Raw genomic sequence first — 17144 nt, 5'->3', positions numbered from 1 at the left:
GTATGGATCACAAAGCTGGAGGACCAGTGAAGTTGGATTGGTCACACCCTCAGAAAAAAAAACCCCAGCAATAAGCAAACAGGCATTAACCTGGAATCCACAGGGCAAACAATTCAGAAAGGGGCCTAAAAACCTGGAGAAGGAGCACAGGACAAGAATGCAAAAGGTCAGACTGGCATGGATCCAGATGGAAAATATGGTACAAGACATATGAGGGTATTTGGCCTATGTTCCAAAAGGAATGTAAAGCCCAAGTAAGTAATTATTTTTTTAACCACCCGGAGGAGATTATTCAAACATAAAAATACATCCCAAATAAAAATATGTCCAAAATAAATGTCACTGTCGTACACTTCAATGTACAGGCACTAACCTATTCATCGTACCCGCGCCACACTACGTACGCACGCGTGACGTCAGAGGTGGCCGAATGAAGTCTCACGCAGGAACACACCGGCCATTTTTCTTTACAGCACAGCTTCTTTGGAGTGTCAACGAGCGTGTTGAGATCACTTTGATAAGCCTACAAGTTTGGACAAGTGTCATTCAGATTATCCACGCACCCAAAGTCTAAACAACAGGTCCAAAATCATGCTGGTGTTGTCGTCTGCAAAGTTTTTTCGCTGACATCCTTGTCCGGGTAGAGGCTTGTCTAAAGTGTCGCACAAATGGAAATGGTGCCTAGCGAGGAGAACCAGTTCGTATCCAAAGAGGTGAGCTGAACTGGGGACTTGACCTCTCGGGCGTTAACTGTCATCTTCACTTGGCGTCTTGGGAGCTGAAATTGTGTATATGGTGTGAGAACTTTGCCACACGGGCTCCGTGTTGTTTTAGAAGCTAGCTCTCGGCTGTTAGCAGTTAGCTAAACATGACTTGGACGGCCTATCATGACATAGCTAACTTAACATTGGCGTTGTAGCTAACATTAGTTAGCGCTTACTGTCAATACAAAGTGGGCTCCTGTAGCAAAATTGTAGCTTCAGCGTAATTGTCAATAAAGTGTTCAAACTGCAAATTCGACAGTTTGACAACCACAATTCGTATATGATATTTTGCTATCCTGCAATGCTGTTTGGTCAACATACAAGTAGCAGCAGCTAGCACAGTTTGGCTACCTAACGTCGTCTGATTTTTAAGTTCAAACATCGGCAACAACTCTAGCTTGATCATCTACTATATTACTATAACAAGAGCATACATCAGCCGTCCAGGCTGTTGTTGTATATATTTGATGGCCCTTTATTTTAACATATTTTATTGTCGTTTTCAAGTTTGTTTTGAAATGAAGTTTTAGTTCGTCACCATACACGCCAGCGAAGGTGTGTCAAAGCCTCATTTAGGCAAATATGTCGTAGCAGTTTTAAGAACAATGTAACTGAAGCTTTTACGCAGTCGTTTTCAAGCGTTTTGTGTTTCTAAAGCGTTTGCCGTCGACGTTCTAGCATGCTTTATCGACTTGTAATCAGCTGTCATTTGTCCTTGTTTATTGTGCTTTATTTGATTCGATATTTTCTATTGATAATGTTTACAATGAAAATTAAGCTAAGCTCGTACTTCGTATTTAATGAAAAACTTAAATGTAGCTGCATAAATATAGCACCTGAAGCTCACATGCTGTTTAATCTCATTTTTTATCATTAGCATCACCATTTGACTCATATTTACCTACATGTTAAACGTAAATGTCTGTCAAAAACTGTCACAAATAGCTGGGCTACACATGTTTGTAAAAGTATGAGGTATTTAATAGTTTTGTGGGGGGGTTCTGTGTCTTTAGACATCAACATTGCTGACACTGAAACAACAACTCCGCTTGAAAAGTCAGATGTCTACCAAGAACATGCACAAAGGTTTTGGCATTATGTTGCCAACGGAACCGGACCAGCTGGCTTGAAACTTTGCTCCCAAGTTCAAACATTTTCACTTTCACAGTTAAACATTTTGTTGGACTCATCCAAATTTGAGTGTGAAGTAAATCCAATATTCCAGCAAAATAATTATAAACAGTATGCGATAAAACACCAGCTTTCATTGTATGCTTTGGTGGCTTTTAATTTAGTCACTTTTAGTTCATTTTGGTTTTTAATTGAATGTTATCAGAAGGTGTTTATTGGTACGTCTGGCCTTTGGTAATATGTTATCTTTACTGCCTTTGGAATCAGGTTGAGTTATACAAATATTAAGGCCTGTGCAGAGTCGCTGTACGTGTGGCTTCATGTCGGCACGCTGTGATTATATCCATGGTAAAAATAACCTTTAATCTCATAATACACTTGTGTGTTGTCAGCTGCAACTTCTTTATAGAACATGTCACTCTTACTTTGCCAAGATTACAAACATCACAAATGTTGCAAAATCATAAAAAAAAATCATGATGTTGCTGCCCAGGGCAACGTCTTTACAAGCATCCTAAATATATAACCAAGGGTTTAGCATGCTTTGTGTAGTCATTCATGTCTGTGTCCGTTATTATTAGGGTATGTTTTGGAGTTGCAGACAGAGTCTTTTTGATGAGATGAAGAGGATTTCTCAGGTAGCCATGCCTCATGTTTGTGTGTGCTGTGTGAATGAGCTCTCATCCAAGCATCTTGGTAGCTAGCTGCATGTAGTCGCATGAGTACTGTACAATCAGAACCTTCTTCATTTGGAGGAAAGATGACTGGATGAAAATATACTGTATATATCACATAAGAGAGGGCCAACTGCAAATTTACTTACATTTTCATTTTCTTCATGGACAGTTTTGTACAGATTAGGCTTTTTAAAAAATTATTAATTAAATATGACCTGTTGGTGGATGGCCTTTAAGAAGTTTAATGAACTGTGTTGGGTGACGTGATAAAAGGACTCTTCTCTGGCTTTTGATCTTCTGAGTCACAATTAAACAAATTGTTGTTAAGCCTATAACCAGTTACTGCAGTGTGAGCTAATCTTCCAAGACATTGTTTGAGGAGATTTTGCATACAGAAAATGATGTAATGGTTTTCTTTAAGGTTTTACATAATTTCCTAACTACATTCCCTCAAAGTGTGCAATCCTCGTCTTACTGGAGAGTAACCCAACATTATGTTGACAAATTCCTTGCATTCTCTGTACATCATGATGAGGAAGAAGCCGGTGAGCACCAGTGAAGAAGTGGCTAAAACATTACCTTAACTTGATAAAAAAAAACAAAAAAAAAAAACAGTAGTCGGCTTAGTACAACATTTGCAACACAATATCATGCAAAGGAGGGTGCACGACCAACATGATTAATGTTCAAACATTCATGGTGTAGAAATAAGAGAGTACCTTGTTTTTGGCGTGCTACATCGGTCTTCCTCTAAGCAGTCAGAATCTGGGAAGTCAAACAATAAATGATGTCTGTCTCATGTCAATGTAAACACGGGTATCAGGATGCTAGCTGATGTGGAAGGTCGGTGTAAATAAAATGACGGTAGCTACAAATAGGCACGTTTATTATTTGCACAGTGTCTTTGTTGGCAACAGTCAAGTGACTTTTTCAACTCATAAGATACTTCCTGCCTTCAAAATAAGAATGTCTTCGGCTGTATATTGTTTACCTATTTTCACTATATAGTAAGTGTGTTTACACCAACATTGAGTCAGCAAACAAATAGCCATGTAAGAAATTCGTAGTAAAGTTGATCCAAAAAGTTCACATTATTAAGCAATACATGGGAGAAGTTCAGACATGTTTCAAGATGGTGCCGCCGAAGTGCAAGCTAGTTACGGCAGCTCTGTGTCTTCTGCTGCGTTTTTAGCCCTTACTTATGACTTCCTTATTGTTTTTTGTGCGCTACCGACACCTTAAGCAAGTGTGCAGCTGTGGATGTTCATCTTGTTACATTTGTAGCTTGCCTCTTGCTCCATTGTTTACACCTACGCCACTACAGTGAATGTCCAGAGATCCCTGCAGCAATGCCGAGGAGAGGCTGTCTAGTGGACAGGAGTGAACAGAGAAAAGACAGTATAAAGGTTGCTGTATAAAGATGGTATCAACCATGTTTACCCAGTATGTCGTCATGAAGAATGTGAGATGGAATCACTAACAGTGCTAACCCGGCTGCAGAGAGACTACTGTTAGTGCAGCATGATTGCACTGAAACATTATATTTAACTTTTTCTATATTTATTTAAAGATAATATACTATTTTATTTCAGTTTAGTTGTGGTGTTATATTTCCTGTGGAAAATAGTGTCATTTGAAGCTGAAGAAAGACAGCATTTAACCTTTGTAAAATGTCTGCATGTGTGAACAGGATGGAAGTTTGAGCATTTAATTTCATTTTCGTCTGTCGCTGGCTGTGCCAAAGACTCATTTGAATCTGGTTGGATAACCTGCTGCATGTGTTTTAGAAATGTCACTCAACTTGTATTATGTAGGTCCGATCAGTGAAAACGGCATGGCAAGGGGTGTGTACTGGCTTGTTGTGTTACATTGCAAAATTAAAGAAAAAAGGTTTCTTACCGACTGAATACAGGTGCTTAATCAACACATGTCATACTGTCCTGTATTTCAGATCCAAAAGGCGGCAGAGGAGCCTAGAGTGCTGTGTATAATCCAGGACATCACCAGTGCAAAGACGGTCAATGAGAGGTTAACCTTCAACCTGCCTGCATCCACGGCTCTCTCCAAACTTTATGAAGATGTTGCCCTCAAAGCAGGATATGTGAACGGTTCCTTTGACCTTGCCTGGGGAAACACACCAGAGATGGTTTGGAAATTTACTAAACTACACACTTTGAATATGACCAAAAGTGTCCCAATTGTGATACAAGTCAAATGTTTTTGAAGTCGTTTTGAAGTTGTTCCCATGAGGCTGTACTGAATCTGAACTCTACTCGTTCACACCTATCTTTTCTTTTATTCAATAATGGATTTGGACATACAATTGTTCACTTGTACAAAGTAAACAGTGTGAAAGAGTCTTGTTGCCAAAGATGATTGCTCATATTTGCTAGTGCTCAAATAATATAGAAGAAAGGTAATCCCACTGTGTGCAGGTACAGTACATGCTGTTTTGTGTTCATACTGGTCCCCTTAGACGAGCCCAAGCTAATCCTGCTGCTGACCCAGGCCAAAGCCTAGGTGCTGTGCCTGTTATCTCACTGAGTAGGTCAGTGGATTAAGCTACTGTATGTTTCCACTGCAGCTCTCTGCTTGCTCATCCTCAGCATGCGCAGCAGGAAGAAAGTGTGTGGCTGCATCCGGTGCAGTTACTTTCCTTGTCCACATGAATACTGTGAATATTCTAAAATAATTTCAGTGGGTACTGTAGTTTTCCCACTGGTCTAACCATTTAGCAGAAAGTAGCAAGTTAGTAAAATGGTCAATGCCTGAGACATACTCCTGTTTCTGCACATTTAGGCTCCTCTGGACCACAGCGGGGAAATGTCGCTCTTGGATTGTGGTTTTGAGCCTGGTGGTAAGAGGAATTTTCTCCAGCTTACAGACAAAGATGGAGAGCAACCTCAAGTAGCATCGGTGAGTGATACACAATTATATATATATATATATAAAAAAAAGTTGTGTATCCCTTCAGACTTGGGCCTGAAGCTACAGTATGTACCTCCTACTTCTGCACAAAACACAAACCTTTTTATCTTAATTAACTTTAAATGTAATTAATTGGCTAACTAATGTTTGCAATTCTAATTGCAATTCTAATTGAATACCACCAGCATAGATGCAGTGACAACATTTAAAATGTCCGCTCTCATTGGGATGGCTGTGTGTCCCATCACAATATGTGTACCAGTCCTCAGGTTAAAAAATGCTGACTGCAAGGTACCCACTCTTCCATCTGTGAATGACATTGTGATGAGTGGCTAGCGAGGCATCGTGCTAGTCCACCAGATAAATCTAGTTTTTCATGTCAATGAAAGCTGGTTGATATACAAGTCAGTTATGTATATGTAAATGGTACATTGTTTTTTATGTTTTTTCTTTCCTGTTTTTCAAAATAGGTACTTCCCATGACATCCGTTGTTAGCTAGCTCATATTAACTTGTTTTCTTGTGAATGATGGGCAAAATTAAAAAAAAACTGCAGTTCCCCTTTAACAATCATGATAAAGCAGTATCTGATGTAGAAAAATACAACCAACCAACGATAAAGCATAATTTTTGGCGGAATCCCCACTCTCAGTGATTTTCACCACTGTGATGTGCCGGGTTTTGAACACTAATATGAATGAAACCTTCTAGATTAAACACTCTTAACAAACAAAATAATCATCAAACACTTATTTGTTCATATAAGGCAGAGTTTTCTTTACATAGGGTATATATAACAGTTTTTCTTTTTTTTTAAGCCAGTTATACAAAATTGGGGAAGTAAAATTTCTTTGAGGCTGACAGGTCTGTTATCTTACTAATATCTTAATAGTTACCAATGACGACTTAAATGTTATATTAGATCTTAAACATGCATTGCAACCCCAGAGGCCACAGTTGTGTTTAATAGGATAGTTAGATTCCCCCCACCCCACAATGCAAACAAAACTTGAGGGGTGGTGATTGAACAGCTGTGTCGTCTTAGGAAAGTCTAAAGGGGAGTATCAAGTGAACATTACTGCAGTGACAACGCACAACTCAAAAGGATGCATTTTTATCCACAGCATCTTTTACTACTGTGTGTGTCCATGTATTCAGGAGGATGCAGCAACTGTAGATAGCAGTGGACTGGATGACAGCTCCCAAGAGCGCTTCATCGGACCCCTGACCAGAGATGGCACTGTGGGCTGCAGTGGTGACTGCAGCGGCCCCTCTTACTCTTACACATCCATCCTTAACAAATCTGAGACAGGTATGGCTTGGTTACCGCTAAAATGTACAATGATGTTTTTGTACAACCACAGCTGGCTTACTAGCTTCATCTGTCCTTAACTCTAGGTTATGTGGGTTTGGTTAACCAAGCAATGACCTGTTATTTGAACAGTCTGTTGCAAACTCTGTTCATGACCCCAGAGTTCAGAAATGCACTGTACAAGTAAGTATCTCTTTGAAGCCATAGTGTGAAGTTTGCGTTTTGGTAACTCGTGAAGAAATTGACAAACGCTACCTTTTTCAGCTGGGAGTTTGAGGAGTCGGAAGAGGACCCGATCACGAGCATTCCCTACCAGCTGCAAAGACTGTTTGTTCTTCTTCAGACCAGTAAGAAACGTGCCATTGAGACCACTGATGTGACGCGGAGCTTTGGCTGGGACAGCAGTGAGGGTGAGTCGTCTCACACTCCTATTAATGTTTGAGGGGATGAATCATACCTCTGCATTTAATGTTCCTTTGTTTTCATCTCAGCTTGGCAACAACATGATGTGCAAGAACTTTGCAGGGTCATGTTTGATGCTCTGGAGCAAAAGTGGAAGCAGACAGAACAGGTAAAAAAAAAGAAGAAAGAAAATGTGTCCTCCACCAAAAACACAACAGGCTTTTGTGAGAAAGGGGAAATGTGCTCAGTTTTACTCATAGAAAGGTTTGCCACTTTTTTGTTCTTTAGCTTGCGGGGCTAACAGGATTGCAAACACTTAGGCCTGTGTCTGTGCAGCCATGTGGTCTACATGGGACTAAATGAGCTTGTGATTACATCTCTCACATTAAATATAGCAAATGTGCAGTACATTTGACCTTATATTGAAGGGAACGATCATGGTTTCATCCCTATTCAAAAGAAAAAAATAGTTTTCAAACAAAACATTAAAAATAACCTATTTTGAGGTTTGTGCATTCGGAAGTGAGCCCTGAATGAAGTTTGGGATGGCTTCAAACGCTCTATTTGAGAGAGGCTCACTTTGACTTCACTGTGACCTAGCAACCTAGTAATGCCTTCTGATAACAATCGGGCTTATTTATCGAAATCTGTGGTCACAAGTTTCACAGACAGTGGACAAAAGTGTATAATTGAATTTCTTCTGGTTGGGTTCTTCTGTTTTTGCAAGTTTGCACTACTTTGAAAGCAAACATGGTGTGTTGCAACTGAAACTAGAGGTATCTCATAGACGTAAAAGGAAGCGCACTGCTTTCTTGGGAATGTTGCCATTATTGGCCAGGTAATCATAATCACTATAGGCCAGTGTCTCAATGATTAGTTAATAATGATAGTTTACCATTGATTGTACTCTTGGACTCTTATAATCTTTCAGCCCAAAATATAACCGTCTGTGAGGCCGTGGCTCTTGTGCATTCCTCTCCTCAGGCTGACCTGATCAACCAGCTGTACCAGGGTAAACTCAAGGACTATGTCCGTTGTCTGGAGTGTGGCTACGAGAGTTGGCGAATTGATACCTACTTGGACATCCCTCTTGTAATAAGACCCTTCGGGGCCAGCCAAGCCTATGGAAGTGTGGTGTGTTTCTCTCTTACGTTGAATTACTGTTGATGTTTCACATTTGGTTATCACAAGTATGTTGATTTGAATATCATTTTATAAGTACATTTAATTTGCCATTTCCAGGAGGAGGCTTTGCAGGCATTTATACAACCAGAAACTCTAGATGGGCCCAATCAGTACTTCTGCGAACGCTGCAAAAAGAAATGTGATGCCCGGAAGGTGAGCTCACTCTGAATGAGTTTGCACAATCTGTGTGCAAGATACAAGAGAGCCCTAAAGAGAATGCATAGCTACTGTATTTCTGAAATTCATTTCCCTTCTAAATATTTCTCTGCAGGGTTTGAGGTTTTTGCATTTCCCTTACCTGCTGACGCTGCAGCTGAAGCGATTTGATTTTGACTACACCACTATGCATCGCATCAAGCTCAATGATCGCATGACTTTCCCTGAGGAACTTGACATGAGTCCATTCATTGATGTGGAAGATGAGGTGAGAGGAAGCGTGGAAATGACATATGCTGCTGATTTACAGGTCCTGGCAAGCATTGAAATATTGAAAACTGAAATATATCAAACAGTCCACTTCCATGCAGCTTCTCGCTCTTTTGCCCTGCCTATTATTATGAATTAAAGCGTTTTTATTGTGCTCTGTCTGAATGCCATCCGCAGAAGTCCCCTCAGACAGAAAGCTGCACTGACAGTGGAGCAGAGAATGAAGGCAGTTGCCACAGCGACCAGATGAGCAATGATTTCTCCACTGATGACTGTGTTGATGAGGGCATTTGCCTGGACAGCACTGTCAGTGCAGAGAGGGTCCTTAAGCCAAAGGTATTTAATCACTTGATAAATGCAAATGAGTATGTAAGAAAACCAAATGCAGTTGGGTACAAATCGTTACTATATAATTACATGTGAAAAGCAACTTTGGAAGAAAGTCTTATCTTTGCTTTGAGTTATTGTTGCTCATTGCTTTTTTTTCTCTTTTTGGGCAGAGTTTGCCGACCTTTGAGCTGTTTTCGGTCATGGTCCATTCAGGAAGTGCAGCAGGTGGCCACTACTATGCCTGTATCAAATCCTTCACTGATGGCCAGTGGTACAGTTTCAATGACCAGCATGTTAGCAAGGTTAGCCATTCATCAAAAGTGGGAGTCAGTTCTTGTCAATGTACACTTATCCCCTGCAATAAAATGTTAAATTACATTTTTATGTACTTTTCAAAGCATTATAAAATCAGTGCTGTAGCATTTATATCTGCAAACCAAGACACAATTGTGTATTTTGACACTACGGCAATTTAAAAGTTGTAGTTGCAGTGACGTAGAACTTTACAAATAAGTGCCATTTTTGTTAAGCCAAGTAAGGTAACCAAAACATGTCAAATGCCTCCCAGTATAATGCAATTTAGTGTAAACTACACTGCTTAGCAATAAAAAAAGAATACATTGCACTGCCTTTAGCTTTGATTATGGCACACATTCGCAATTGCATTGTTTCCACAAACTTCTGCAATGTGATCATTTACTTACATTCACTTTTCACCAAGATCTTGTACTGTATTGAAGGGAGATCCGGACCACTGCACAAGGTTTTCCTACTGTAATTTCACGTTTTAATAATGCATTGACAGTTCTTAACCTTTTTTTAGTAGTTTAAACTATCTCCTTATATGTTTTCTCATGCTTGTTGCATGCCAATAATTTGACCCTTAGGAAACAGATAAACATCTTTTCCACAATTACAGGATGTGTCTATTGACATGGGTGTTTAACAAATGAGAAGCTACTCACTACATCAGTTAGGGTTACATGTTGCCAGCTGAAACATAATCACCCATGCAGTAATTATCCAATTGCTCTATGCTTAGTTAAATCCATGTGATTGTTAAATGAATACCTCACTGGAAGTGTCAATAATATTATCTTTGTAGAGGCAGAATTTTTGACAAAGTCGTATAATAGTGTACCCATTAAAATATTTGATTCAGGTTTATGTCCATCAAGACGAGTCACCACCATTTTGAAACGCAATGCACCGTGTCAGTTTTCTGTGCTGCTTATTCCCAGCACTTAGATCTTATTTGTTGACATCATATGCATTTTTATGGACAGATAACCCAGGAGGACATCAGAAAGACCTATGGCGGGTCCTCAGGGAGCAGGGGATATTATTCCAGTGCCTTTGCAAGGTTATTTACCTCTTTGATATTGTTTCTGATTTTTTTTGTAGTTTTACATACTTCATACTTGTACAGGAAACTGACTGTACACGTATGAACGTGATATAAGGAACTTGAACCAGTGATGAGGATCCGATGAACAGAATATTGTTGCTTATTTACCTGCATATTTTCTCTCCAACAGCTCTACAAATGCTTATATGCTGATTTATAGACTTAAAGATCCCTCAAGGAATGCAAGTAAGAAATCTATTCATTTGTAAAAATGCATAATTAGAAATACCAGTACAGCACTCTGATGTTCCCTTTATAGTTATTTGTAATTCTGCTTCTCACAGTTTTATTGATTTAGTATTATCGACTTGCAAAAGCAAATGTATCATTGATATTTGAGGATTTTTCCAAGTCCATGGAAGATATAAGAGGATGTTGTTAGTTTAGCATTTGTTAATGAGGCTGTGACCAAAAAGAAATGTCAAGCATCACATTAAATTAGAAATGATGGGCAAGTAATGTTTCAGAAGTCCTTTCTATTTCTAGTTGAATACCTTCGCAATCTGAGTGAGTGGAGTGGACTTAGTACCTGTAGTTCTTGTCAGAAGTGCATTTGATGTATTTACTGCGATAATGCGTATTTCCTTCATGGTATTTTAATTAATACCGTGAATGTGTGTCTCCTGTCTGAAGAGTATTTAGCGGTGGAGGACTTTCCAGAGCATATAAAGAGTTTGGTCCAGAAGGAGAAGGAGTCTGAAGAACAGGAGAAGAGACAGAGAGAGATCGAGCGCAACACTTGCAAGGTGAAAAGTGATTCGATCTTGGTTCATTATCTGCTTTGCTGTATGTAAATGCAGTGATTAGATAGGTCTGATAATATTGGCCAATATCGGCATAATTTTCCAATTATATTGTTTCTGTTGCAGGACATGTTACAATAGTTGGCTATATTGGTCTTGATTTATTCAAATGGCTAGTTTGTCAAAGTCTTGAAAATAAATCTGGTACTTTTACCATAACTTGTGTTATAGTTTACAAGGTTTACATTGCAGCATGTGTCTGATTCTGCACAGTATTTATTTGCACCTGGTGGGATCACTGTCAAAGAAGCTTAATGTGTTCATTACATGCCATTAGTTTGAGGAGATAGCTGCTGCCAATGTATCTGTTGATATCAGTAATGAAGTGCTGGCCAATATCTGTATACAGTTAGATATACAGATATACAGAGATATCCGTAAGCCCGATATCACGCACCTCTACCTGTGATACATAGCTTCTGATGTTGTTTTACAGCTTGCTTTTTTCCCCTCCATCAGATCAAGCTGTTCTGCTTGCATCCTTCAAAGATGATGATGGAGAGCAAGCTGGAAGTGCATAAAGACAAAACTCTTACGGAAGCAACCGAAATGGCTTACAAGGTTTGTTGGCAATTAAATTTTTATTACGCTCTTTACTAACCACTGTGCAGCAAAAAAAATATTGATTAAAGGTGATGAGGCCATGCTCTGTATTTCAGCTGATGGAGCTGGAGGGGACGGTCCCCCTGGACTGCTGTCGTTTGGTGAAGTATGATGAGTTTCATGAGTACCTGGAGCGCTCCTATGAGGGCGAGGAGGACACACCTATGGGTCTTCTGCTGGGAGGTGTCAAGTCCTCTTACATGTTTGACTTGCTGCTGGAGACGCGGAGACCAGAGCAAGCGTTCCTGCCTTACAAACCTGGAGGTGAGGAGCTGATATTTCAAACAACTCCACCACTTTTAACTTGTGAATTTTAAAGATGAGATGTCAAGATCAGACTCCATTGTAACTCTTTGTGCGTGTTTTGTGCATGTTTTGAAATGAATGAAAACAATTACCACAATCTTAAATATGTCTCTGTGGGTGTGGTATTTTCCCACAGAGGTCATGGTGAAGGTTCATGTTGTGGACCTGAGAACTGAAACCATTGCCCCTCCAATCAGTGTTCGAGCCTACTTGAACCAGACCATCACTGAATTCAAACAGCTTATTGCACAGGTTTTAGACTGCACAGTTGTATCCCTGTCTTTTCCCTAATCAAATGCTCTAATCACAATTAAACCTGTGATTAATGGCCTTTAATGAGCAGTACAAGTTAACACTTATGTGCTTTCACCTAGGCAACAGGACTATCTGCAGAAACCATGCGTGTGGTCCTAGAACGCTGCTATAATGACCTGCGGCTTCTGTATGTTCCAAACAAAACACTGAAAGCAGAAGGGTTCTTCAGGAGTAACAAGGTTTGTATGTTATTTACCAGATGTTGCTTACCAGATCAAATCTATCAGAATGTAATGCTAAGCAGTCTGAACATCTATTATATTTGTGTTAGATTTTTGTGGAGAGCTCAGAGTCAACTGATCATCAAGTTGCCTTTACTGACTCGCTGCTGTGGAAGTTGTTGGATCGCCACGGGAATACTATCCGACTTCTGGTCCTGCTGCCTGAGCAGGCTCCTGGTACTTTGGCCAGCAGAACTATTTGCCAGAAAGTTGGCAGTGACTCTGATGTGCCCTTTGAAGCATCAAAGGGCAACAGGAAATCTGTGGAAGCTATCCTTGAGGAGAGCACAGAAAAGTTAAAGAACCTGTCACTGCAGCAGCAGGGCTCCAGCACCAGCGACAGCCAGAAAAGCTCTGACGCCAGTGATTTTGAACACATCGAATCCCTGAACCAAGAAGCGGACTCAAACTCAACATGCATGGCCGCAGACAACAGAGAACTAGAGAATCGGATCGGGGGCGCAGCTGCATGCAGGAGCACTAGTGCCTCATCCGACCCTGAGAACCATTTTCCCTGCGAGGAACGTTCAGACTCTGAGGTAAACAATGACCGCAGCACCAGCTCAGTGGACAGTGACATCCTGAGCTCCAGTCACAGTAGTGACACACTGTGCAATGCAGACAGCGGCCCCATTCAGCTGGCCAATGGCTTGGACTCACATAGCATCACCAGTAGCCGGCGCTCTAAAGCCCATGAGGGAAAGAAAGAGACCTGGGACACTGCTGAGGAAGACTCTGGGACGGACAGCGAGTATGACGACAATGGGAAGAACAAAGCAGAATCCCAGTACTTCTACTTCAGAGCAGAACCTTGTTCCCAGGATGACTCTGCCTCCACCGCACAAAAATGTATGACCCCTCTATTCTTGATGGAATTTAAAGAATTATAGAATTTTTCATGTTCAAATTAGTTACTTTGACGTTTGCTAGCTGAATATGTAAAAAAACAAACAAACCAAAAAAACACTGTGACAGTGACCTAACAATAATAGTAACAGCATTTTTGTTTTCAGAGTACCTATATTTGCTAGAAAATAATGTAATGATTGTGTACATGAAGAGAATGAAAATTTATTTAAGCTCATAACATTCATGCATATCAAATCTAGTAATCTATTTTGACAAGCTTACTGTTTCAGCTTAGCCATGGAAACAATCCATGTTGTGATTGCCTTCTGTTCTGTTGATGCCCAATTCTATCCAGTCCATGCATGCTGTGGAGACACATGTAGCTAAGCCATTGCATATTTGCAACTGTAGAAAATGTTAGTCAGGAGTTTGAATTTAGTAGCTTTATTGTAGGATTTTGCTGCAAAGTTACGTTTCTTTGCTGACTTTCTTATTCACACTGCTTGATATGGACTGGTGATGGTGGTTCAAACTCTCAGATTAAGCACTACGAATTTCAGGAAGGCCTTTCCACAATTAACTACAGTGGACACACAGAGAGGCTATCAACACAACGCTGTGAATCAAACACTCTGATTGTATATATTTCTGAGCAGATACAGTATAACTTCTTACATAGATATTCATACATTGTGCAAAGAGAAATGTAATGCCTGCAGAAAATATTCAGTTTTAGTCTTCTCAAGGTTCCCAGTGCTGAAACTGTTTCCTGTTATCTTCAGTTTTAGTGGTTCATGTGGACAAGAGGATAACATTGGCAGCATTCAAACAGAACCTGGAACCCTACGTGGGCGTCACCTCGACCCAGTTCAAAGTGTTTCGAGTGTACGCTAACAACCAGGAGTTTGAGAGTGTAAGGCTCAATGAAACACTGTCATCGTTCTCTGACGATAACAAGGTTTGGCTCTATTATCAAAATTGATTTCACTTGGTTACATTTCAGTGGCGTAACGTTACACAATTTTCATTGCACCCCACAGATAACCATTCGCCTTGGGAGAGCACTAAAAAAGGGTGAATACCGAGTGAAAGTGTATCAACTGCTAGTAAACGAACAGGAGGTGAGAGGCAAAGCAAAAAAAAAACTGCTGGTGCAAGTGATGAAAGAGCTGAATGAAATGTTGTCTTTTCTTGTTTTGCACAGCCCTGCAAGTTCCTTGTTGACACGGTGTTCGCCAAAGGCATGACTGTCAGACAGTCTAAAGAGGAGCTGCTTCCTCTCTTGAAAGAGCAGTGCAAGCTTGACCTCAGCATTGACCGGTATCCCTACACATGAACACAAGTTGACAAATACAAGTTTGAACCTCGTAACTAAACCCATGTTGTGTTTTTGGCTTCAGAGTACGCCTCAGGAAAAAGACATGGAAGAATCCAGGCACGGTATTCCTGGATTACCATGTTTATGAGGAAGATATCAGCATCTCCTCCAACTGGGAAGTTTTCCTGGAAGTCCTTAATGGTAACACCTCTGAGAGATAGAAAGTACTGTACTGAAATTGCACCCAAAGTTCTGTCATAAAGTGTCCTGTGAATGCTCTTGGCAGAACCTGAGAAGATGAAGTCAATGTCTCAGCTGGCAGTTCTGACGCGGCGGTGGAGCCCTGCCACAATGAAGCTTGGTTTCTTCCAGGAAGTTATTCTGGAAAGCAGCAATGTTGAGGAACTCAAGGAGAAGGTATTCAGTTGGTGCTCTCCCTGAGCTCTTCTCGATAGTGAGCTTCTACTTTGTTGTGATTGCAGCTCAGTGAAATCAGCGAAATTCCTCTCGAAAAGCTAGAGTTTGCCAAGGTATGTGATTTCTGCCCATAATTATTTTACCGAAGTTGCTACCTTGACCTTTATGTTTTGTTTTTAACTTGCGTGTTGATCTCCGCAGGGTCGAGGAACATTTCCCTGTGATATTTCTGTACTGGAGATCCATCAGGATTTAGACTGGAACCCCAAGGTGTCGACGTTAAATATGTGGCCTCTGTACATCTGTGATGATGGTGCTGTGGTCTTCTACAGGTAAGCTACTTTTCACTTAAATGCTATTCAAGATGTTTCTAATGTTGTATGTGGCCTGAGAACATTGTTACTTTTATGTGTAGGGACAGCACAGAGGAGCATATGGAGCTATCAGAGGATGAGCGCAATGAACTAATGAAGAAGGAGAGTAGCCGCCTGCTGAAGACCGGACACCGTGTCAGCTACTCGCCACGAAAAGAGAAGGCTCTTAAGATCTACTTGGACGGGGGCCCCATCAAGGACACGGGACAAGACTGAGTCCCAACAGCGTCTCTCTGGCTCACTGATTTTGTGGCTGCTGTAGCACAGTGGCAGACCTGCTCAAGGGGACTCATGGTGTGGGTGAGCTGCCCGAAACAGACTTGAACTCAAGCAGCGTTGAGGTTGGAATGTCCTCGGCCTCCACTCTGAGCTCTGAAACCTTATTGTGCACTGTTGGTTGTATAGTACTGTAAAGTTTAAAGGGAATTTGAGAAGGTATTCCTGGAAGAAAATGATACTGTTTTAATCGGTTGGACCCCAACATATTCATCCTCTCTCACCAGTTTGTCTCTTCTTGGTTGGCTCAAATCCTCATTTCTCACATTTAATCGGAATTTTGCAGTCTTATGATATGATGCATCAAGCAAGCTGCGCTATTGCTTCAGTGGTGTGTGGTCTTTCCTTGATCACTGCTTAACTTGTCAACATGACCTCCACTAGGTTTAGTCAGAACAATCTCTTCTAATTCCCACTTGAGAACACCAAGTAAAGGACGTCTGATTATTTTGCGCCTTTTTCTTTTGGGGGGGATAAATTATAATACCTCCAAACAGTCATCATTTCAGGCTACACACAATCACCTGTTGTCCGTATGAACATTTTGTGGATTACTGCATCTATCAGTGATATGGTCTCCATTGTGTACAACATACTTAGGGGAGCTTCCTCTTTTGGGGTTTTGGCTTGGAGCGTGAGGTGGAGTTGGTACTTCTACCCACTGCTGCTTGATAAGATGGACACCAGATGGTGCAGAAAGGCCGCCACACACCACCTGTGTCTCGGTCTGCTGGGCTTCTGATGGATGCTGCCACCAGCTGTTCACTGTAGAAATGCCAATTTCTGAGGAAATTCTTTTTTTCTGTTGTTGATTTCTTTTGAGATTCAAATCCTGTGTGAAAATAGTTTAAGATGATTTTAGAAATTAATTAAAATGCTTTATTTCATAACTTCAGTTTTTGTTTTTTCTTTCCGATTTGGATGACTTTTTTTCAATTTAATTACAATACAATCCCCCTGAGATGGTTTAAATTAACTTTCAATGTATATGTATAGCAGTACCTCAGTATGTTGAAGTATTATTTTTGATTTGTAATTGTTTTTAATGCGGCTCTTGTGTTGGATCTCATTCAATTATGCAGGTGTAGGTCTATACATGG

General features: G+C 40.5%; 1 protein-coding gene across 1 annotated transcript; it reads left to right on the top strand.

Moving 5' to 3' along the window:
- The first annotated feature begins 428 nt into the window (after positions 1-428).
- On the top strand, positions 429-16939 carry usp47 (ubiquitin specific peptidase 47). The gene is made up of 28 exons (XM_058089143.1): positions 429-713; positions 4524-4718; positions 5372-5488; positions 6658-6811; positions 6898-6994; positions 7076-7221; positions 7303-7382; positions 8198-8347; positions 8456-8551; positions 8670-8822; positions 9002-9160; positions 9325-9456; positions 10441-10517; positions 10693-10748; positions 11196-11308; positions 11825-11926; positions 12025-12232; positions 12411-12526; positions 12649-12768; positions 12861-13659; positions 14442-14617; positions 14700-14780; positions 14864-14979; positions 15060-15178; positions 15264-15394; positions 15460-15507; positions 15596-15726; positions 15810-16939. The coding sequence occupies exons 1-28, from the start codon at positions 669-671 to the stop codon at positions 15982-15984; spliced, it is 4092 nt and encodes a 1363-aa protein (XP_057945126.1). The 5' UTR covers positions 429-668; the 3' UTR covers positions 15985-16939.
- Positions 16940-17144: the final 205 nt, after the last annotated feature.

This window comes from Doryrhamphus excisus, chromosome 12, assembly GCF_030265055.1.
Source record: "Doryrhamphus excisus isolate RoL2022-K1 chromosome 12, RoL_Dexc_1.0, whole genome shotgun sequence".
NCBI classification, from domain to species: domain Eukaryota; kingdom Metazoa; phylum Chordata; class Actinopteri; order Syngnathiformes; family Syngnathidae; genus Doryrhamphus; species Doryrhamphus excisus.
The sequence above is the reverse complement of the archived record's forward strand: the minus strand, read 5'-3'. Positions and strand labels throughout refer to the sequence as shown.

What these genes read in the sequence shown, in the direction of transcription:
- usp47 (XM_058089143.1), top strand. Translation starts at nt 669, where the DNA reads ATGGAAATGGTGCCTAGCGAGGAGAACCAGTTCGTATCCAAAGAG. An exon ending in CAACCGAAATGGCTTACAAG is followed by an intron (nt 11,927 to 12,024) that starts GTTTGTTGGCAA and finishes TCTGTATTTCAG; the next exon opens with CTGATGGAGCTGGAGGGGAC. An exon ending in GGTGCTGTGGTCTTCTACAG is followed by an intron (nt 15,727 to 15,809) that starts GTAAGCTACTTT and finishes TTTTATGTGTAG; the next exon opens with GGACAGCACAGAGGAGCATA.